We start from the raw sequence: 22,590 nt of genomic DNA, 5'->3' as shown, positions 1-22,590 counted from the left end.
AGGGCCTCCCGCCAGTCTGTTTTTCCTACTTGGGAGTAAGCCGCCTGGAGTTCAGCAGGGCTCAACTCCTAGGTCAGTAAGCATATAAAGACGGCAGCCTGAGAAAGGGCTTCTGGGTTTACATGTTTGCTGGGCTTTCCCGTGGAAGCCAACAGAGAAATTCATTCCGTGGAGGCTGCGATCAAACGGCAGCCGTAGAAATGGCAAATAATAATAATAATATTAATAATTACTCTGCCCATCTGGTTGGGTTTATTTATTTATATTTATTTGTATGTGTGCATGCAGACGATCATGATTATCTCACATTAAAAATTGGGAGAGGGTGGCTGTTAGTACAGCCCTCCAGTGTGCTAGTGGCCAAAATTGTGGAACCTTCTGGAAAAAATGTATTTGCGAGGTTTGATGGGTCATAACACCACTTTGTTTTGGAGTAATACCAGTGCTTTTCTTCTGTGGGGATGCATACCCCTAAACATTTTGTGAATTTAATGGGAGAAGAAATTCACTGTATTTATTTTTCCCGATTTGAACTGTATTTATTTCCCCTCGGTGGTGATTTTCTTGAGTCAATATGAGAATGCCATTAAACATTTTTTTTAGAAAAATAGCACTGAGTTATACCATAAAATTATATATCAGTGGGAAGATAATTTAATGAAGAATGTAATGCAATAACTTTTATGAAGGATTATTTATTACAACAGCAGCCATAAAGAAGAAATGTGAAACACACAGAAAAAATGAGATATAAAGGTTAAATTGCCGTGTTGGCACTTTGTGATAAATAAGTGGGTTTGGGGTTGCAGTCTGGGCACTCGGTCTCTAAAAGGTTCGCCATCACTGATATAGTGTAATTGGTATTGTTACCTTGAAAGCCATGTTTCCAGTCCACAGGAAAACAGAAAATTAGAGTTTACAATAAATCTGGGTGAAGTTTCCAGTAGTTAGAATGAAACCTCTGTGCACAAATTGGAGGGAAAGGCAAGTGCACATAAAACAAATATTGTTCCCAAGCCATTTGGAATTCAGTTTTCTCCTATAAAGGAGGTAGAAAATAAACTCATTTGCTTACCTTATGCTGCCTCAAGGGAAAACCTAAGGCTGCAATCCCAACAATACTAAGTACCATTGAATAGGACTTCTGAGTAGACATAGTTAGTCACAGTTCTTCTAATATATTTGCCAACTGCTTGCTCCCAATATCAGAGCCTATAAAGTCTACTTGTGATTAAGTTCCTAATACATTATATTTAAGATCTTAGTTTAAATCACCAAAGGCAGCAAAGATTGCTATTGCTGCACCAGGTGTTGGGTCTTTGACCTCAAGACCACTCTCTCCCAACCACAGAGAGGTAGGTCAGCAGCCTCCCAGCTGTTCTTCCCACTGCCTTAGGATTGTTCTCAGGATGTCCAAATTAATACTATGTAGCTTAAGCATTTAATTTACTTGTCAGCTGTATAATTTGTACTAAAAAGTATTAAGGACTCTATTGCCACAACTGTCTCTTAAGAGCAGGGGTCATATGGAAAAATACACCTTCCACAATTCAGTTAGTTCCCTTGTTGACCCTACTAGAATAATACATATTAACATTGCTCTTGTAATCTTTAAGCATCTTCATGATGGACAATAAAGATGAAACTAGATGTTGGGCTTCACAAAGATTGCAGAAACCTTGTGTTGAATTATTGCATCTCTCTCTAATGCTCAGGCACGTTTACTTATGACATGTCACCATGCACTAGTTATTTAAAATATTTGTATCCCACTCTTCAGCCAAAAATGATTCCAGAATGACTTACAAGATCAATAAAAAACAATGCAGCCCCTGCTCTGGGGCTTATAATCTAAGGTATGATGCAAAAGGAATGTGAGTGGAGGATGCAAATGTTTTAAAAGTTGAGTGTTGTAATGACCCAGCTAGAATGGAAACAGTTTGGTGAGAGGAGGAGCTGGTCTTTCAACACAGCCGATCGTGTGGCCTTGCTTTCCATTTCCCCCTCTTCTACAGCCTGATAGAATGGCTGCTGCTATGGCATAGTTGAGAATCCAAAAGACAGCTAGTTCCTCTTAGCAGAGCCGATGGCTCTTCTCTTTTACTTTTCTTCTTCCCTCTGCTGCAGCCTGTTGGAATGTGAGCTTCTCTGCAGATTCATTCATGGCAGCCAGTGGTGTGCATCATGTGCAAATTCATAATGTGATGACATAATGTAATGGGTAAGAGAGATTTAATTTATGAGGAGAAGTTGGAGAGCTTAACATGGAGCTGCTATTTTATTGTGCCAGTGCCACACTGAACATTAAGTCTTTTTCTACCATATGTTTTGGGTATTCCTACTCCATTGACTTGCGTAACTGTCCCACCAGTGCAAAGGTTAATGCTTGTGCAACAAGACTTTTCTCCCATCTTCTCTCCCTAGGTGTTCCCTGCATCCTCCCCAAATGTACTCGTGAGGGTTGGGGGAATCCCCAGAACAGATTTAGGGGCACATGGTTCAGGTCCTGTGGGGGCCTGGTACAAATTGGCCTAAACGGAAGATGCAGAATTATCCTTTCAACAAGCTGGTAAAATACAGTGGTGCCTCGCAAGACGAAATTAATTCGTTCCGCAAGTTTTTTCTTCTTGCGAGTTTTTCGTCTTGCGATGCACGGTTTCCCATAGGAATGCATTGAAAATCAATTAATGCGTTCCTAGGGAAACCGACTTCAGACCAGGTCCGGGGACAGTCTGTCCCCCGACCTCTTCTGAAGGCTGGGGGGGGGGGGGGACAAGGGCTTTTCTTCCCACCCACCCCAGCATTTTAAAAAACCCCAGGACAGCGGAGGGCTTCTCCATTGTCCGGGGCGATCTTAAAATGCTGGCGGGCGGCATTTTAAAATCGCCCCGGGACAGCGGAGGACTTCTCCGCTGTCCGGGGCGATTTAAAAGCCCCTGGGAAGGCAGGCAGGGGGGACAAAGACTTTTGCCCCCCGCCAGCCTTCAGAAGAGGTCCTGGACCTCTTCTGAAGGCTGGCGGGGGGCGAAAGTCTTTGTCCCCCCCCGCCTGCCTTCAAAAGCTGTCCGGCCAAGGCTTCGCGGACCTCTCCGCAAGCAGCGGCAGCACTGCCGCTGCTTGCGGAGAGTTGCCGGCATGCCGAAGCCTGCGCGCGCTGAGATCAGCGCGCCCAGGCTTCGCGGACCTCTCCGCGAGCAGCGGCAGCGCTGCCGCTGCTTGCGGAGAGTTGCCGGCATGCCGAAGCCTGCGCGCGCTGAGATCAGCGCGCCCAGGCTTCGCGGACCTCTCCTGCCTTCAAAAGCCGTCCGGGATAGCGGGAAGCGCTTCCCTGCTATCCCGGACTGCTTTTAAAATGCTGGCGGTGGGGAGCAAAGCCTTTCGGCCCCCGCCAGCCTTCCTGGACCTCTTCTGAAGGCCGGAGGGGGGGGAAAGGCTTTGCTCCCCACCGCTAGCATTTAAAAGAGGTCCCCGGAGATTTCCCTATGGGCTTTCGTCTTGCAAAGCAAGCCCATAGGGAAATTCGTTTTGCGAAGCGCCTCCAAAACGGAAAACCCTTTCGTCTAGCGGGTTTTCCGTCTTGCGAGGCGTTCGTCTTGCGGGGTACCACTGTAGATTAGACTGATTGAGTGACCTATCTGGGGTACCTGATGAACCTCATAGCCTTCAAAACCAGAAGCGCTATGTCATTGCACTACTCTTCTGTGATAATGGATAATGACTCTGATGACCAGAGATGAAGCAGCAATGCATTTCATGTAGAGCGTGAAGCTTATTGGCACACCACTTAATACTGTGGAGTTACAGATTCTTGGAGCATTTTGCTTCAAACAAGGATGGCCACCTGCCAGCAGTTTCATGTCATCCGAATCTTGTACTAAGGTGTTAATATACAGTAAAACCTTTGGTCCACTATGTTTACTTGTAAGGGAACTTCTTGTTAAGGAATTGAGATATCCATACTCAGTTGCAACTTCTTTGAATTTTTGAGTGTGCTGCCAATGTGCATGTTACTGTGTAATGCTTTCCATGAATGCATGTGCTGTCCGACTGGGAAGCCTAGGTGGTGCCCACTTTTGATAGACTGTGTCCATTTCTGAAGAGGTCAGTACATGAGTGACTAGATATATTTTGGCCTCCTGATGACTCTCGACTATACAACTCTTGACTATACAAAAAAATTGCTGTTCCTTTAGTACATGATTTCCAAATGGTCTACTTAAAGTTAGTTTCTAAACTCTCTCTGGGTTTTAATCCTGCATTGTTGCCACAGTTGCTACAAACATCAGACTTGTTCTATTGTAGAGCACACTAGAGTACCGTTATATTCATTGCTAATCTTATTTTCAATCTTTTTGCAGGCTGCTGACTTGAGTAAACCAATAGATAAAAGGATATACAAAGGAACACAACCAACGTGTCATGACTTCAATCATTTAACAGCCACGGCAGAAAGTGTTTCTCTACTAGTGGGCTTCTCTGCAGGCCAGGTGCAACTTATAGATCCTATTAAAAAAGAAACTAGCAAATTATTTAATGAGGAAGTAAGTGGATACCGTAATCTTGGTGCATGCAAACGTTTATTTTCTTTTATGGGCTCTCCATATGCATGTTTGTTTTTCCATTTGAAAATAGTCACCTTGGAGGGATACTAGGGGAAGCCTTTGAAAGTGGGAAAGCACATTTATATCACATTCTGTGAGAGGGACTGTATCACAGTAATGCACTATGGAAGAGGTGGTGGTTTTTCTCACACCCTCAGTTTATCACCATTTGCTTATTGTCAGAAGACTGGAGTACTGTATGGGATATAGCAGTGAACTTAGACTGTGGGCAGCATTACATCTGTATCATCTCCTAATCCAAGGGTGGCTAATCCTCAGGTTGGGGGATTGATCTGACTCCCAAAGGCCTAACAATTTTGCCTGTGGCAGCAAAAAATTAAAATAAAGTAGACACAGTGCTGAAATGGGTAGACTCTACCATTCTGTGATTGCATGAACTGTTATATGGAATGCTCTAGACCTATTTCAGTTAATATTAATGCTTAAAAGTTTGCATATTTGCAGAACATAAATTTATTAGTTCTTGGTTTACCTTCGAGCTTGGACAGCTACATCCGAAGAGCTCCTTCAGGCGAGTTGCACTCAGTGGTTTCTTAGCTTGAACAGCTTATTGCTTTGGAGCTATCCTCAATTTCAAGTATTTTACCATGCAGTGAAACTGGAACACATACACACCAGCCTTTGCATGCCCAAGACAGTTTTGGAACCATGAAACTTCTTGGGACCATGAAAGTGATTTTTGGATTGCTAAGTAAATATTCTAGAGGGGTGGTTAATTCATAATGTAAGACAACTATGCCCAAACACCTCCCCCTGTTCTCCTTTTGCATACAAGGCAAGATCACAGAATTGTAGAGTTGGAAGGGACCACGAAGGTCGTCTTGGCCAACTCCCTGCAACGCAGGAGTCTTTTGCCCAACATGGGGCTCAAACCCATGACTCTCAGATTAAGAGTCTCATGCTCTACTGATTTAGCTATCACAGATCATCAGCTCTCCAAAGATGGATCAGCACAATTTGGACAAAATGTGCTGCAACTTGTTTTAGGTATAGTTTATCATTCATTGCTGTGGTTTGTAAAGAAAATATAACACTGTGAGAGCAGTTGTAAGTCACAAACCTTGTTCCACAATTTTATACTGGCTTTAATGCCTTGTTACTGATGATGATAGATAATAATAATAATTAAAAAAAATCTGATGCAACTTGAAAGAAGCATTTTTTTGTTTTAACTTGTTAAGGATCAGTATACCATATGATGGTGAGATGTTTGGCTGCCAGATTTGTAAAGTAGAGAGATCTGTAATTTAATTTGAATACAAATTCTACTTTAAAATGAGTCTCTAAAATCTGATGCTTAAAGGTCTTGCCTTCTATCCACCCATAAATATGCTCAGCAGTTTGCTATAGCAACTCAGGTAGTTGCAAACACATTCAAAACACATTTCTGCATTTCTAGCACCTGTGTCAGTAAAATCGTTACCTCGAAGTCTAACATTGATTATGACTCAGTCGAATTATTCTAGAAGGTGGATCCTTGAGTATCCCTGAATATAAACTGGGTTGGGTTTTTTTTGGGTCCTGTTCTCTTGAATGTCAGCCAGACCTATAAAACCTTCTTTTGTTGCACTGGCTGAAAATGTTTCACTTTTCGGGGGTTCAGGAGGCATATTCCTGAAAGTGGTCACCTTAGTACAGAATATGGTGGACTTTGAGCTGGGCATGTTTTTTTCTTTGAAGTTTGCTGAGACAAGAGTAGTAAATAACTCTGCATCTCACTATAAATTTGCTAGCTTGGATCCTATGATAAGTTGACTTAAGGATGCTTACAGGAGACTTTCTCATCTTCTCCTGCTACCGCCCACATGAGAAAAAACCCTCCAGAACAATGTGAGATGGGGAAATGTGTGTTGGGGGGTGGCATCTTCTGTGGGGAGGAGTAATTGCCAAAAATTGGGCTTAGATCCCAGTATAAGCTTTAATGTAAGGGATTTCACACAAGGAAAGTGTCCTGTTCTCTTCTTTATTATTAATATCACCATCTTTCTCTCCCCCGCCCTCACGCCAGGGAAATGCAAACCTTCTTTGCTTGTACTGACTCCAGATTATCAGGGATCCATTAGCCCCCATACCTCAACCCACCCTATTCAGCAGGTTCCCCTGAAGCCCAGAGGGGAAATCAGCTTTTGCCAGCCTCCTTCCATGGACTCTTCTCTAGACCATCCCAGCATTTTCTAGCTACAGCTGCTCATTTAACATATTGTGCATTGTACACAATTTGTCATGTTGATGTATATCCTATATTGAACAAGACAGGGCAAGAACTCTAGGATGAGGTTTTCACATTTCATAATTTGATTATTATTTTTTCTATAGTCTCCAGGGATTATTGAAATTATAGTGTTTTCCCTCAGTGAGCAGCCTTTACAGTATTGTATCATAAATTTTGGTTAAATAAATAAAATAAGTTGTGTCCCAGTTGAAGACATACTACAGTATTCCAGAGAGGGAAGGACATTTAGTTTTATAGCTGGTTACAAAAAACCCCCCTTGTATTACTGTTATTTGCTTCTTCCCTTTTTTGTTGTGATGCTTGAATGGCTTAGGTTGGCAGAATAATGATAAAACCCACAGAAGTGCCATTACTATCACTTAAAGATAATGAACCCACAGGCCAAATTGCATTGGTTGTTCATAGAAGCCCAGCACAGGTAATTGGAAGGTGGAATCCGCAACTGAAAATCTCTTCCATCTATCGTAACTAATTACCTTGAATGTCTAGACATCTTCTACACAAAAGCAATGCAGTATTTGTTAAGTGGCTCAAAGATTTTAACTTGCCCAGATACTAGATCTCTCCTCCCCATCCTAGGTCCAGACTGTCAAAGTATTTTTTAAGTTGAGCATACTTTGCAATTGCCATTATTTTTGTTGAAATAACTTCTGCTTCCTTCTTATTTTCACTTCAGTACGGTAGAGCTATAATACTTAAAGTGGTCCCATTATTCCACTAAATTACTTCTTCTATTTTGGATCCTTAAAGCCAGCTTCCTTTTTCCAAGGACAAATTAAGTGGTTGTCTTTTCAGCCCCCCCCCCCCCCATCTATGTCAGATTCAGATTTGATGAGTAAGTTCTTCCCAGAATGTACACAGCCTGACTTTCTTTTTTTCATTGAACTGTGTTAAGGGAGGCTTGCCACAAATCATGCTGACCATTGTAATGTTACTCCAGATCTACATGGGGTAAGAAAAGCACACAGTAGCTTAGAACTGAAGTAGTCATAAGCTTGTTTTCTGCAAGTAGAATAACTTTGCGTATTAAATGCTGACTGGCAGAAAGTTAATTACCTTGTTAAATGAAAAATCAAAACTGAGATGACTCTGATGTGTACCTTCTTTCCTTTGTTTTCCAGAGACTAATAGACAAGTCCAGAGTAACTTGTGTAAAATGGGTTCCTGGTTCAGAAAGCCTCTTCCTAGTAGCGCATTCCAGTGGCAATATGTACTTGTATAACGTGGAACACAATTGTGGTACCACAGCCCCACACTATCAGCTACTCAAACAAGGAGAAAGTTTTGCAGTCCATACATGCAAGAGCAAATCTACACGAAACCCTTTGCTTAAATGGACAGTAGGCGAGGGGGCCCTGAACGAATTTGCTTTTTCCCCAGATGGGAAATTCTTGGCATGTGTAAGCCAGGATGGCTTTCTTCGTGTATTTAACTTTGATTCTGTGGAGTTGCACGGTACAATGAAAAGCTACTTTGGAGGGCTGCTGTGCGCGTGTTGGAGCCCCGATGGCAAATACATCGTGACAGGCGGAGAAGACGACTTAGTGACTGTCTGGTCTTTTGTGGACTGCCGAGTGATAGCTAGAGGCCACGGACACAAATCCTGGGTCAGCGTCGTGGCCTTTGATCCGTATACCACTAGCGTAGAAGAAAGTGACCCAATGGAATTCAGCGGCAGCGACGAGGACTTCCAAGACCTTCTTCATTTTGGAAGGGATCGAGCAAACAGCACGCAGTCTAGGCTATCTAAAAGGAACTCTACGGACAGTCGTCCAGTAAGTGTCACATATAGGTTTGGTTCAGTGGGCCAGGACACGCAGCTATGCTTATGGGACCTAACAGAAGATATCCTCTTCCCACACCAACCCCTCTCGAGAGCAAGGACACACACAAATGTCATGAATGCAACCAGCCCACCTGCAGGAAGCGGTGGAGCTAATCCAGGCAGTAATGGAAACAGCATCACAACACCTGGGAACTCTGTGCCCCCTCCTCTTCCACGGTCCAATAGCCTTCCACATTCTGCCGTCTCCAATTCTGGCAGTAAAAGCAGTGTCATGGACGGCGCCATTGCCTCTGGCGTTAGTAAGTTTGCAACCTTATCACTACATGATCGGAAGGAGAGGCACCACGAAAAAGACCACAAGCGAAACCATAGTATGGGACATATATCTAGTAAGAGCAGTGACAAACTGAACCTAGTTACTAAAACCAAAACGGACCCAGCAAAAACTTTGGGAACGCCCCTGTGTCCCAGAATGGAGGAAGTTCCTTTGTTAGAGCCTCTTATCTGTAAAAAGATAGCACACGAAAGACTGACTGTGTTAATTTTTCTTGAAGACTGTATAGTCACTGCTTGTCAGGAGGGATTTATTTGCACATGGGCAAGGCCTGGTAAAGTGGTAAGTTTTAACCCTTAATGCTGCATCAAAGAAGTAGAACTTGAATAGGTAGTTTTTCTCAAAACATAACTGAATGTTGAATATAAAATTTCTTTATGCTTAATGTAAAAAAGAAAAAAAGAAAAGATTATTTCCTCAGAGCCATACTTTTGGATACTGCATGCCATATTTCTGAACGATTTGAAGTGTCTGGCCCAGGTAAAGTTCTTTTGAAATACAGTTGCCTTCCAGCTGGAGAAGTGTTGTGTATCCAAAGTGTCCGTGATAGTTTTCCTATATTTTCAAAAGCTATTTTTGTATAACATGATTCAGACAAATCTAAAAAAAAATCAACTAGTGAGGGTAGAATTGTAAGGGCATTCAGGATATCGGATTGGTTGCAGCTTGGGTAAGCTGTGGCTTTACATAACATGCATTCTGGGTAAATTGAAGTTGGAACACTTATTCTGACAGGAATCCATAAAGCAGGGTCTGTTCTCACTTTTTTTTTCTTTCCAAAAGTTAGTCTCTTCCTCCTTCGGTGATCATCTCAAGAGCAGTTTTTAGTGTCGCCATTTAAAATTTGAATAAACTTGGTATTAAATATACGTTGTAATATCCTGATCTTTAATATCAATCTTCTCCAAATATGTAAGGTCACTTTTTTTAAAAAAAAGGCTTCCTAGTGAATTGTATCCCTTACTCATTTCTACCCCCTAATCACTTTACAGAACGTTTGTGTTAAAGGTATTTTTAATTCATGCATTTTTTCATTAAATCCACAGCCTTAAAATGTGGCACTAGTGATGTCTTCTTTCATGTTAAGAAACTGAAATTATCTATTTAATATTTAGTACTTTCTACTGATAAAAATTATTTTGCCTTCAAATACTCATGGGCAATTTGCAGGCTATGGCCAAGCTCCAAGACTTTTGAGGTGGCTTTTGGGCATGCAATTTGGTTGACTTTGGCTTGCTCTTCTCAGAGGGGGCTCCCCAAAAGCAACCAGTAAGGGTTGGGGGGATCCTTTAATTCAGAACCCAACACTGTGTGAGAGGTTAGAGCTGCAAGCAAAGACTTGGGAAGCCCAGTGTGTGCATTGGAATGCACACATGGGTTCTCCTGATCTTTGCCTATGATGGATAAACCAGCAAAAGACCCTAAATGGCAGCTGGTTATCTTCTGGAGATCTTCCTGAAGGTTCCTAAACTTGGTTCCTAAATCTTCCAAAACTTGGAAAGTGTTGTTGAGAGTTTCTGAAGTGCATCTGTTTTACAAAATTAACACTCTTCCAGTAGACATTAATGCCCATTTTGACTGTAAGGATTCACAGCTTCTCTAAAATATGTAATAATTAGATATATTAAGTGAAATCTTATCAAACATGTTCTGGTATGTAATGTCACCTGTATGCCTTATCTTGGATAGACAATCTGGAAAAATATGGCATTGCTTTTCGTGTGGGGGGAAAAGCAAATGGTAAGGATAAAGGACAAAACTGTCTATGTTCCCAAGTGCTAAAATCATGGAAATGTGTGTATTTCTGTGCCAGGGGCCAAACAGTTTTGAAGGTAATTTTGCAGATGTGCATTGCTGAGCTATCCAGCATTGCTGGTAGCTATCCAAGCCCCTCTGCTTACTATATTCTAAAGTAACTTAACATTCACCCTTTGGCTACTTGCATTTCTATTAAGTAAAAATTCTGCAAATAAGTTGTGTTTAATCGGTAAAGGTCGTAACTTGCACGCAAATGACAATTTGATTTGGAGCACATTTCAAATATTTCAGAGATAAGTATGCAGTACCAAAAGCTAGGATTTCTCTATTTGGCCAATGCGGAAATCTTTAATTAAAGGTAAGTTTCATACTGATGTTGTTCACTAGGTCTTTGAAAACTAATATCACACACTGATGTAAATGCCATATTGTTTAGGATGTGTTTATTTAGAATGGGTTTCAAATTATTATTATGCTTTATTTTTGCAGTCGGTGAGCTCACTCAGCTGGCCTAAATTAGCAAGTTAGGTGATATGTTTACATGGCTCTGGCCAAGAAAGTCTTTGTTCCAGAAAGGTGTTAATAAGCACCATTTTCGTTCTATAGGAGAGCACTTACTAAACTTTATACTTATTTAATGAGTCTTCAGAAACACTCATGGTAACATATTTCTTTCCCTTGGGTTATACACTGCATATGTTAGTCTTGCCTATAGTTTAGTTCCGTAGCTTTTAAAGAGTTTAAAGCTGCTACCTTCCCGCGTTGACATTTCTCCCCCAGGCTCCTCAAAAAGTACTTCCATTGCCCTTTTCCTCTGCTGAATTTGTTTCCCACCCACCCTTTGGCAGAGGATCTCAGTTGGAAAGAAGGGCCACAAACTTCCAGTTTGAGGAGCAAATGGGCCAGAAGACTCAACCAGTTGCGCAGTCTGAAACCTCACTGCTACTGAGCCAACCCTGTCTTTTTCCTTCCTCACCTGTCTGTCTGCCAGGCTGATGCAGTCAGGAAAGCAAATGTTATTTTCTTGAGAAGAACAGGGTTCGAATAGGCAGGAGTGGGCAACCTGCGGTATTCGTATTGGGCTCCCTTCAGCCCCAGCCATCATGGCTGATGGTTGAGGACGATGGGAGTTGTAGTCTGACCACACCTGGAAGGCCGCAGGCTAACCCATCCCTGGTACGGACAGTCCCTCCTTAGAATAAGCTGTTATTTGGCTAGACTTGTCTGGCTGATATTTGGCTAGACTTGAGTCTCAGAGACCCATAGGACAGAGGAAGCCAATGTAGTGCCCTGCAGATATCACTGGACAATATCTCCCCTCACCCCCGCCATAGGGCACAGACAGACTCACTGCTGGGTTGGAGCAAGAAGATCTACGCTACAAACATTATGACCTCCGTGTAGCATTTGTACCATGTCTTGAGCTTCCTTAACTCCTTTCTCTTTTGAAATGCTACTTAAACACGAGTTCAGATCTAAAGTACCATGTTCAGCAGAAAACGTGGGACAAGCCCATATTGCATACCGCAGCAACATTTTAGAAGTGCACTAATTTGTGGGAGAAACTACCTACTCTACAGGAAACAAAACTTCTCAGTAATGACTTTGTAAAAAATATATATATATGCTGTACTACTGGGAAAGACAAAACTGCTTATCTATCTCTTGGCCATTTCCTTCCTGATTACATCGTATGGCAGAGATGGCAGGGAAGCTTTTGCATTTCTTTTGCAGTGCTACTGTCACACATGGAGGTGTTGCTTTCAGTAGCAGGCTATTCTGCAGCCCTCCTGGGTGTTACTGGACCGCAGCTCCCATCAACCCCCATGCAGCAGAGCCAAAGGCTGGGGATGATGGGAGCTGCAGTCTAGCAAAACCTGTAGGGCCACCGCATCTTCATCCCTGATCTACAACCCCTTGTAATTTCAGGGGAACTTGCCACTACTTAACCGGAAAACTCCTGGTAAGAAAGAGTGGACAACTGCAAATGAATATAGTAGTTGAGTGAAATGGCAGCATATACCCTGGCTGAGAAAATGTGTTACCACTTTGTACAACAAAATGCACATGAAATTTAGAATATTTATTTGAACTATATTGTACAGGGGAAAATCTAGAGTTAAATTATAGAACGTCCTTTAGTTTTCCAATAAACAGGAACTATATAGTACAGCATCATGTTTAAATGAGTTCTATCATTGCTGTTTTAACAGACATTTTGTTTTACTATTTGGGCATGGGAAGACGTCACGTTTACTACTAAATCTTCATTGGCAAAGGGCATTTCATTTGTTAGAACTGAAGTATAAAGTGCTGTTGGGAAGTACTATCTTATTTCGTTTGATTTAATTTTAAATTCAGGGATGGTTAGGAATTGCTAAATCAGTTCTTGATTTTGAGGTTGCCATGATATAAAATGAAATATATTGAACCATAAACACTGCAAACGGGAGTTGGGATTCCTTGAAATATTGCCATGCAAAGTTCTCGGGATTGGTGTTGGCTTAGTACACCAGGTTAAGAAGCTGCCCAGTTGAGAGTGGGCCAGTTACTTCTGTGAAGCCAGGAAAGAGTAATTGCCTTATTATGTGGGTGTCCAGATTAGGAGGGAAAGATTCTTACTAAAGACTTTTCAGAAATGCTTGATCTTTTGGAACTCAGTTATGTACTTGAAAAGACTGTATATGTCTCCTCCTACCACGTTAAAGCTACTAAATTTGCATTTAGAATAACTGCTGGCCTGCTTGTGTTCTTAAAGAAAGAAAACCAGCTAATTTACTGTCACATAACTTGTGTAAAGTTTAAAAGCGAGACTTTTTTCCTGCATTTATGAAATCTGTATACATGAATTTGTTAAGATTGACACGTTAGGTGATACTGTACAAAATTGTAATGATATAGTGAAAAAAAATCAACAGTAAAATTCATATGTATTTTCTTTATAAACGTCCATCTAATTTCTTGACAACTTGAATAAATTTCATAAGAGCCTTTCTAACATAACAAATTGTTAAACTAAATTGACTGTTGCAATAATAATGAAGCTTTAATAAGTATTGTTATATTTATAATTTTAAAAAATCATGTTTGTTTCATACTGCTTATTTTTTAGCGTTTTATGTCACTGTTTCAGCTGAAGAACCCTACTAAATACTTGACATTACAGAATAATTTACTGGGGTTGTCCTCTGTATACTGACATTAAATAAAAAGTGTGACTGAACTGTAAAATGTAGATAACTGTCAATAGTGCTTCTCATGCCTGAAGTTCTAATATTGATCTGCCGCAGTTAAGACTTCTATGCAGGAAGAAGCATATTCCTGAACAAAAAATGGCCACCGTGAAACTGCTGCCTCTGTAACTGCCATTTTTATAAATGACCAATGTACAACCTCTTATTTCATACAGTTTTCAGATGTTAGCTTTGACTTACTTACCTATATTGATCTGTCATAATTCATGTCCATTTGAACTGTCATAGATACCATACTGGATTGTTATATGACTTAAATGGGAAAATATACAGTGGGCCTGGTTAAAATGGGTGTTTCTAGTTTAAATAACAGGGAATTGTGGGAGAAGGTAAGATGATGATGTAAATCCATTAAACAACCAATGGAATGGAGAATTGATGCCTTTTGGATTCTACAGGAGCTCTTTTGTTTATCAACAATGTATGTTAACGTTTAAGCGCTTTAGGGGCTGCTCACCAGAATGAAGTGCATAAAAGGACAACCCAAGGCTAACTTTAAACACACATTTGTGCAACTCTGAAGTGTTTGGGTAATGTAGGCTGCTGATACTGCATGTTGCTGGCAAACTTTAATTCAAATTTGGTTAGACCACTTGGTTCTGTGTTCTCTCCAAAAGCAAGAGTTCTTAATTGTATCAGAAGCAGGCATGGTAGTGTCACTAGAAGGTATCTTCCCCAGGCTGGCATGTTGAATATGGATTTAAAAATCCATCTCCCAACTTGGTTTCCAAAGCCATACTTCCTGCTACTGTTCGGTTACGTTACTTTCTAGTTACCCAGTTCCTATGATTCCTGCCCATTTGCCTCTGTGCACCAAAGTGGCTTTAAATCTAGCAGTGACCCCCCCTCCCCAAGCTTTATGAAAACACAGAATGAAAAGGGGAGGGGGTGGAGCTGTCCTTGCTGAAGAGTTATATGACCACTACCTTCGGGTACAGAGTCTGTGTCACAGCAAGATGATATTCATTTGAAGCCTGGCGTCTAATCTGACTTTCAGCATATAGCTTTCCCCAGGAAAAGCATTTGAAGGTTCTCTGCACTGGCTGCGGTTTAATTTTTGAATGGATCATCCCTAATTTTGGCCATCGGGCAACTTAGCTTCCAAACTTGAGAGAGACAAGCTCCTCAGTGGGCACAGCAGTTTCTGCTAAATTAGCAAACGTAACCATATCTTGGTGTGAGATCCTACTTGCAGAGAGTATATACCTTGAACATATGAAGGGTATTGCTCCTTGAAGTTTGCTATATTCAGGGTACCAGTATGGTACCCAGGATTTCATTTGACTCCTACCTCCATCAGCCCAAGCCAGCCTGGCTGATGGTTGGCGATGATGGGAGTAGTGCAGCAACATCTGGAGGCACCATGTTAGGTACCCCTGGCAATAGACCTTGTAGAAGTGACATGCAATGCACTAGAGCACGGTGCCCCAACTACGGCCAAATGCTTTTTCGTGTCTCATTGATAGAAGCAGAGTATGTTGCAAAAGGGAAAGTGGATATATTTTAGAAGAAGTCTGGAAGAAGAACTTACATCAATAAGATTATGCAGTCTTAATTTCTGTAAAGGGATTGGGTGGTGTCCAGTGAAGTCTTCCGACAGAAGTAATACATCAGATGAATAGGAGGCAGGCAAATTTTGGCGATTCTGCCTCCCCCTGCACCCCCTAAATGCGTTTCATAGGGCTCCCCATTGTTAACCAGTCTTGGATGGAATAGCTTATTTTTATTGCGCCTAAAGAGAGCAGCCTTTTTTGTCTGTCAGGTAGCTTTGGCTCTCACTGTCTCAATATTTGTTGCAGTGTGTTATGCAAGGTACCGGTTTCCTCCCTGAGTATTTGCATAGAAGCAATGTTGTTTCAACTTTGCCTGCCTGCCCAAGAAAAATACTTGAATCATTCTAAGAACCTTTTCCTGTCTTGATGTGCCAAGCACTCGAAAAGAAATGTTTTATATTGATCATAGTTGGATTTCTTTTTGATAGTTTCCTTGTACAACCTTTCTGAAACAGTCAATTTTCTTTAAAAACAAACTAGGGAATGATCCTGTCTCGCTTCTGTGGATGTTCTCTTCAAACATCTCGATGTATGTGCAAACAAAAAGGAAAAACTATAGAGAGCAGCTGGATTCCCTCCTTAGACTTAAGGATGGTACCTTAAGAGATTCAAAATGTATTATGCCCTACTTGTTATATTTGATAGAGAAATAGCTTACCTTTTCATTCTATCGAGTAAATGATTACTTGAAAGCGATGCCTACATAATAACCATGGAAGGTTGGGCCAGTGAAAATTTATTGATTTGCATATAGTAAGTGTGAGGCCTACAGAAAACCTGGCTTCAGTTATTCTACAATGTCTCTGCTAAGTTTCCTTTCTTTCCTATGTGTGACTGACATATGCATGTAATAGATTTTGTTGAAGCTGATCAGTGTCATTTTATAAGAAAACTATTCATTACGGTGTTGATAGTTTCTGTTTCCTAAGCCCCACAAAGCCAAGATATATTTGATCCCTGATTATATCTGTATACTTGGGGCATACCAGCTCAGATGTCAGCTGCACCCCAGGGCACTCAATATATTTTGATTCTTTCCTGGTTGGGAAATTTAGGGGAGAAATACATATTAAATAGGAATGATCTACACTATAATAAATGAAAGTCTGTTATTATTTGGGTTTAAAGCAAACCCTTCTCCAGAGTCCTGCACTATCCAGAAACAGATGAAACAGTACCAAAAATACCCACAAGGGAATACTAGAACACACAGGCTTCAAGTAGTGATCTTTTTCAAACTCTTTACTACTTCAGAGCTGAAATGTCCCACTTCTAGCTTTAACAGAATTAGATAATTGGGGATCTTACAGCTGTTGCTGGGATCCAACTTCTTTCAGCCCCAGCCAGCACGGTCAGGGATGTGGGAGTTGTAGCCCATAACATTTGTTGGGTTGTTATTTTTATTATTAAAGTTATTAAAGGAAGCAAAATGGAGCTACAATAATATTTTAACACCCTAGGGTTCCACAGCTTAAACTGCTGTACGCGGGGAGAAGTGAACGGAGGCCACACACAGTATTTGAGCTAGTTGGCTAAGCGGCTTGAAAAGTATTGAGTATGAGAAGTTCTTTATACTTAAATGCTCCTTGAACAGGCCTGTGGTGATGGGGACTGACTGATCAATACAAAAGTCCTCTGGGTGTCAAATTAGTCATGTAGTTCTCTAGACCCAGGCCCAAGTGTTTTAGATAATTTTGAAGGACATTTTTATATTGTCAAACAGCTTTGTGCTGACGGGAGTCACCATTTGTTAGCTTGAACAGCTTAGAACTTGGAAAGAGTAATAGAAGACAATTAGAATATCATTAAAATTTGCCAACTCTTGCTGAACTAGCAATGCTCAAAGACTGCCCAATTTGCCTTTGAACATAGATGTTTCATTCTTAGTTACCGTATTTTTCGCCCCATAGGGCGCACCGGCCCATAGGACGCACCTAGGTTTTTTTTGGGGGGGGGGGAAATAAAGGGGGAAAAAATTATTTCCCCCCCAGAACAGGCAGCTCTCCGCAAGCCTTGGGAGACCGGCACGACTTTCCGCCGGGCTCCCACGCCTTGCTGATATCTGCCTGAAGCCCAAACCAGGTCGGGGGACAGCGGGATGGCGGCGTTCCGCCTCCCCGCTGTCCCCCGAGCTTGTGGGGCTGGCGGCAGGGAGAAGCGCTCTTCTCCCCACCGCCAGCCTCCAAACCCAGGCTTCGAGATGCAGGCTGCTATCCGCAAGCCTAGGGAGCCCGACGGGAACTCTCGTGGGCTCCCAAGGCTTGCGGAGAGCTTCCTGAAGCCTGGAGAGCGAGAGGGGTAAGTGCGCACCGACCCCTCTCGCTCTCCAGGCTTCAGCGAAAGCCTGCATTCGCCCTATAGGACGCACACACATTTCCCCTTCATTTTTGGAGGGGGAAAAGTGTGTCCTATAGGGCAAAAAATACGGTACTTATGGCTACTGGATCTATTACTGGCAACTGGCTATAGGAGGAAAAATGAATCATTAAATTTGGGCTTAGCAATGGCTGTTATTGTGTGTACTCCCCAAGCAAAAGTCCATAGCTCAGTTGCAACCTGGGTCCGCTCTAGATATGTTGTTGTCTGATAGAGCATCAAATGCCTCCTTTCAAGGTACATAGTACCCAAGGCCAGCCAAGTTATTTTGGCACCTGAGGAAGAAAATCCTTCAAGCACTTCTTCCTGGCACTAAAAAGAATAAGCCGCAATTTCCTGCTCTTTAATGATACTCAAAATCAGGTACTTGAGGTGGATGCTTCACTTCCTCTAATGATCGGGCCAGCCCTGGAGAGAGTCCACGGTGTTTGTATACAGAAGATTCTAGATTCACTGGCAAGCACCTGCTGTTAAAGGATTTAAACTGTATTTTAACAAGCAGAACTGGGAAAGAGCTGCTGTTAATCAGAACACTTGGACCAATGGACAACAGTCAGTCATATTTTGTAATTTTTTCCCATACTTAACCCATCTTATGCAGAGTTTAGAATATGATGGCCTCTGTTTTCGTTGCTTTATTTTAATAGGATACACTTCCGGCATTTATAGTTTCATAGATAGTTTTGAATGGGTACATGCCATAGAAGTTCTAAGAAGCCAGAATGCTGGATGAATAAGATTTTCATGCCTGGCAGAAGCAGAACATATTATGCAAATCCAGCAAATAGATGTAATTTCTTCATAATCATACAGGTCACAGAATTCAGCTTCTCTTCGTCCAGAGCTCTTGAGTCAGGCTAGCTGCTCGCAGCCAGCCAATTAGAACTTGCTCGTTCAGAGGCTGTATACTAGTGCTTAAAGAAATTGTTGGGAAAGTTACACACCTCTGACAATTTTTCAAGTCTATGCATGCGGGGGCGGGGGGGGAGATCTATTTCCCCATCCAAACACACTTTTGCATTAGGGATATATGTTTGAGTACACTTCCATATCCAAATATAAATGTATTTGCTCTGCACTACATTTTTTCAATGGGATGCATGTGCAATCACACCATAGAAGATCATGGGTCCAGCTGCCTTGGAAATGGGTACATGTTCCCAGTTCCCTCCTCCCCTGTCCCCCAGCAGTGACAGATGAGAAGAAACGGTGGCTGTGAAGAGCTATGGAAATGTGCAGAAATGAAAACTGGAGGCATGAACCATGGGGACTTTGGTAGTGAAAAGTGATCCTCACCAATTCAGCTGAGAGCACCACTACCTACATCTGTCGTCTAAGTCAATTTTTGTTGTCAAACTCCGATTATGAACACCTGGGTTAACAGTAAATCATTGATGTTGGATGATATTCATCATTTGGACCTGTGGCCTAACCAAGTAAAGCAGTTTATTTATTAATATTGACATGTATGAGAAACGTAAAGAATATAGTGACCATACAGATATCAGCCACAGAACGGACCGTGTTTTTTAGCTACGTTGATTAAGGGTTGCCCATTAGTATTTATTTTGCCTATTGAATCCGACTTTGGGGCCGTCACTCCTATGACATGGCAAGTTTGTGCAGATGGTTTAGATCTGACTTCACATTTGTTTGCTACTTTCTCCTTTCTCATGTTTCTAGCTAATGCTATACTCTTTATTAAGAGTGGTGTTTTCTTAAAGGCTCCTTTCCCATTTTGAAATCAGCAGTTTTACACATTTTTCTCTGGGACACAACTTTGGTGTGGGGTGTGCTAGACTATGTTGTGCATAACACTGTAATATGAAAAGTGTGTGCCTACCAAAACAGTGGTTAGGCTACTGGGCTTAAAATGAAGACACTTTGAATTATACCCTAGTGCACCCGGAGGAGCTATGTCTGTCTTTCTGTGCTGCTACCTGAAATGTCATCTTGAATAAACTTGGTTTAGACATTTTTAAGAGATGAAAATATCAGGCCAGGTTCTGGTCTGGGTAGCTTGTGTTCTCCAAAGCAGGGCACTTTTGTCCAACCTGGTTTCAAGAGCAGGGAGTATACTTCTCTTTCATAGCGCTTTCTCAGTATTTGGGTCGGACCCCAAAAGAGCTCCTGTAGATTCCGAAGACTTAATTCTACATTACAATTAATAATAATAATAATGATTTGTACCCCACCCATCTGGTTGATCCAACCTGAATTTCACAATATTCAGGTAAGAAAAATACCTGCAAAACCAAGTATTCAAAATGAGGGATTTCCCCCATGCATACTTAAAGTGGAACAATGGTATTTAAGAAACAAAACTAAAAAAACAAGTACCCAGGTTAGGTGTAGATGCCAGTGTATCTGTTAGGGGAGGGGTGTAATACAGAAATGTTCAGAACCGTATCTCTAAAGCCAGCTTTGCTAGCCTTGCTGATCAGTTTCTGATTGGAGAAACTGTTGCTAAGTGAGCTGCAAATTAAGTATGAAACGAGCAGTTCCCATTGTTTAAAACTCAGTTTTAAAAAAATGCTAATTGGAAACGTGAGAGTTCACTGCAAGCGCAACCACTAGCTGCAGTTGCTTGTTAGTGTTCCGTTTGTGGGTTTCATTAGAGGTGAAATGATTTCCTATTAAAGGGTTGCTTCCCTGTGATGTCTATGTCTGACATAGCAACATTGGTTCTGTTGGCTTGGCAGATCCACAGGCTGGGAAGGGTCCATTACGTCATTTGAAAAATCAGGGTAGTTCCCCCCCCCCCCCACCAGCAGTTCTGCATCCAATAAACACTAGGCTGCAGCATCTTTCCTTGGCATAGATACAGTGGTTGAGAGGGGCTCCAGGTTGCACTTTGAAACATCTGGCTGAAGAGCCCCTCATGAATACTTGCGTCTTATGGTTGCAAGGTGCATACAGCAGGGAGAGATACATGTTGATCGTAACCTCCTGGTAAAAGACTTGTGGCACAAATGTGCCCTGTAGCTCACTGACTTTTATGTTTTTAATAGGATAGCTTAAGTTTTGCAAGACATGAGCTAAAATCTAATCATACTACGGTCATAATCAAGATTCCTGGGGCCTATTAAAAATGAATACATACTATGGTATAAGCTTCTGTGGACTAAAACCCACTTCGTCAAGTTTTATCAGGATACTTCAAGTTCATTTTAAAGCAGCAACCATATTCCTTCCTTGCTGGAACATATTACAGCTGCTACACCCCTGGAATTCTAATTATGATCTACATCTTATAAGTTACTTTGAACTAAACTGCTACATAAAGAGCGAAATCGTTCATGTTAAGACGTTCGAACAATGTGATCTATCACTTTGAAGTCATAATATGCAAATGCCACTGTGCACTGAAAGTCTACAGATATATATAGAACTGTTTAGAAAACTAAATGCTGGGTTCTCTTGCTGGATTAATGCAAATTGCTTTGTTTGCAGGGTTTATTGCCATCCCAAAACCAGGCCAATTCTCCAAGTGGAACTGTAGTATAGCCATCACATTTCTGCTAGCAAATCTTTGAACACAGAACAAGAAGTAATGGCAATGGAACCAGGAGCTGCTGTTCAGCCAGGGAGCACCACAAATTCTTAAAGGCAGAGTGTAAACTTGGAGTTATGTGAATCACATAGTGTTTTACAAAAATAATAATGTAATGAATTCTTTTTACAGCTAATATTTAGGCTGATGGCCGAAAGAAGGATTTTGCTAAAAAATACTTCTTTTGGTATTGCAGTTAAAAATAGTATAACTTTTCCAGTTTCTCTGTAAAACAAAATATTTGTTAAATCTGAATAAGTTTAATGGTTATATAAATTAGAACTTCATTGTTGGGTTTTTTTGCACTGATTTTTTTTATCCAGCAGTGGTTAGTCTAGAATGCTCTCATGGGAAATGAAAGTCATTACTTTCTGGCTTCATAAATGTAATTCAGGAAGATGGATGCTGCAATCATAGAGGTTCCCCCCTCCCCCCAAAAAAGATTGTTTGCACTTAAATAGCTGAATGCTAGTAGAAAATTACTTTTAAATGGGTGTTTGGACACCCTCTAAAGCTATGTTATGGGGAAAGAGATCCTTTGTATCTATTAAACATTTTATTTTAATAATGTTTTGAGCTACAATCAATCTGTATTATATGTGTAAATAATGTAATTCAGTGATCGGGGGAGAAATGAGTCATTACACTAGTAATTTTCATTTAGGAAAGTGATATTTCTAATTCAGAAAATACATATTAAACTATCTTGAATATGCAGTTTTGTTTATGTTCTGTTTAAATTAAATCAACTGTGATGTAATCTTTTTTGAATGTAATATTGGCGTGGACATGCAGGGCATATTCATTTTGAAAACACTCAGGTTGGATTCACTACCTATTTAACCAAGCTTGCCCTTTGTTATAAGACATAATAATTCCCCACTATATTCTAAACACTACATCAATTCTTAAAACTAGCCTAATTTTCTAATCAAGGTTAGCCACTTAACAGTAGGACTATCCATTTTTATATATTAGAAATGCAATGTAGCATATTTTAAGGCTAGCATAATTTTAAATGTTGATTTAAAATTCAGTGTAAGAGCAATACAGTGAAATAGGTTGATACAATAGAATAATGTGTCAAACTATACAGTTTATTTTCCAGAAAAAGGCATGTC

General features: G+C 41.1%; 1 protein-coding gene across 3 annotated transcripts in view; it reads left to right on the top strand.

Annotated features, from left to right (window-relative positions):
• WDR20 (WD repeat domain 20) overlaps positions 1–22,186 on the top strand; it is a 58,751-nt gene extending 36,565 nt beyond the window's left edge. For 2 of the 3 annotated variants that reach the window (XM_080979139.1, XM_080979140.1), the window contains exons 2-4: positions 4,359–4,541; positions 7,977–9,257; positions 21,370–22,186. In XM_080979139.1, coding sequence (XP_080835265.1) covers positions 4,359–4,541; positions 7,977–9,257; positions 21,370–21,423 — 1,518 coding nt within the window. In that variant the 3' untranslated portion in view covers positions 21,424–22,186. Of the gene's footprint in view, positions 1–2,202; positions 2,222–4,358; positions 4,542–7,976; positions 9,258–21,369 lie in introns of those variants that run through there. The other variant, XM_080979141.1, reaches the window with a different exon arrangement.
• Positions 22,187–22,590: the final 404 nt, after the last annotated feature.

This window comes from Podarcis pityusensis (assembly GCF_964106645.2).
Source record: "Podarcis pityusensis genome assembly, chromosome: 1".
Classification (NCBI taxonomy): Eukaryota; Metazoa; Chordata; class Lepidosauria; order Squamata; family Lacertidae; genus Podarcis; species Podarcis pityusensis.
Note: the sequence above shows the minus strand (reverse complement) of the source record. Positions and strands in the feature narration are given on the sequence as shown.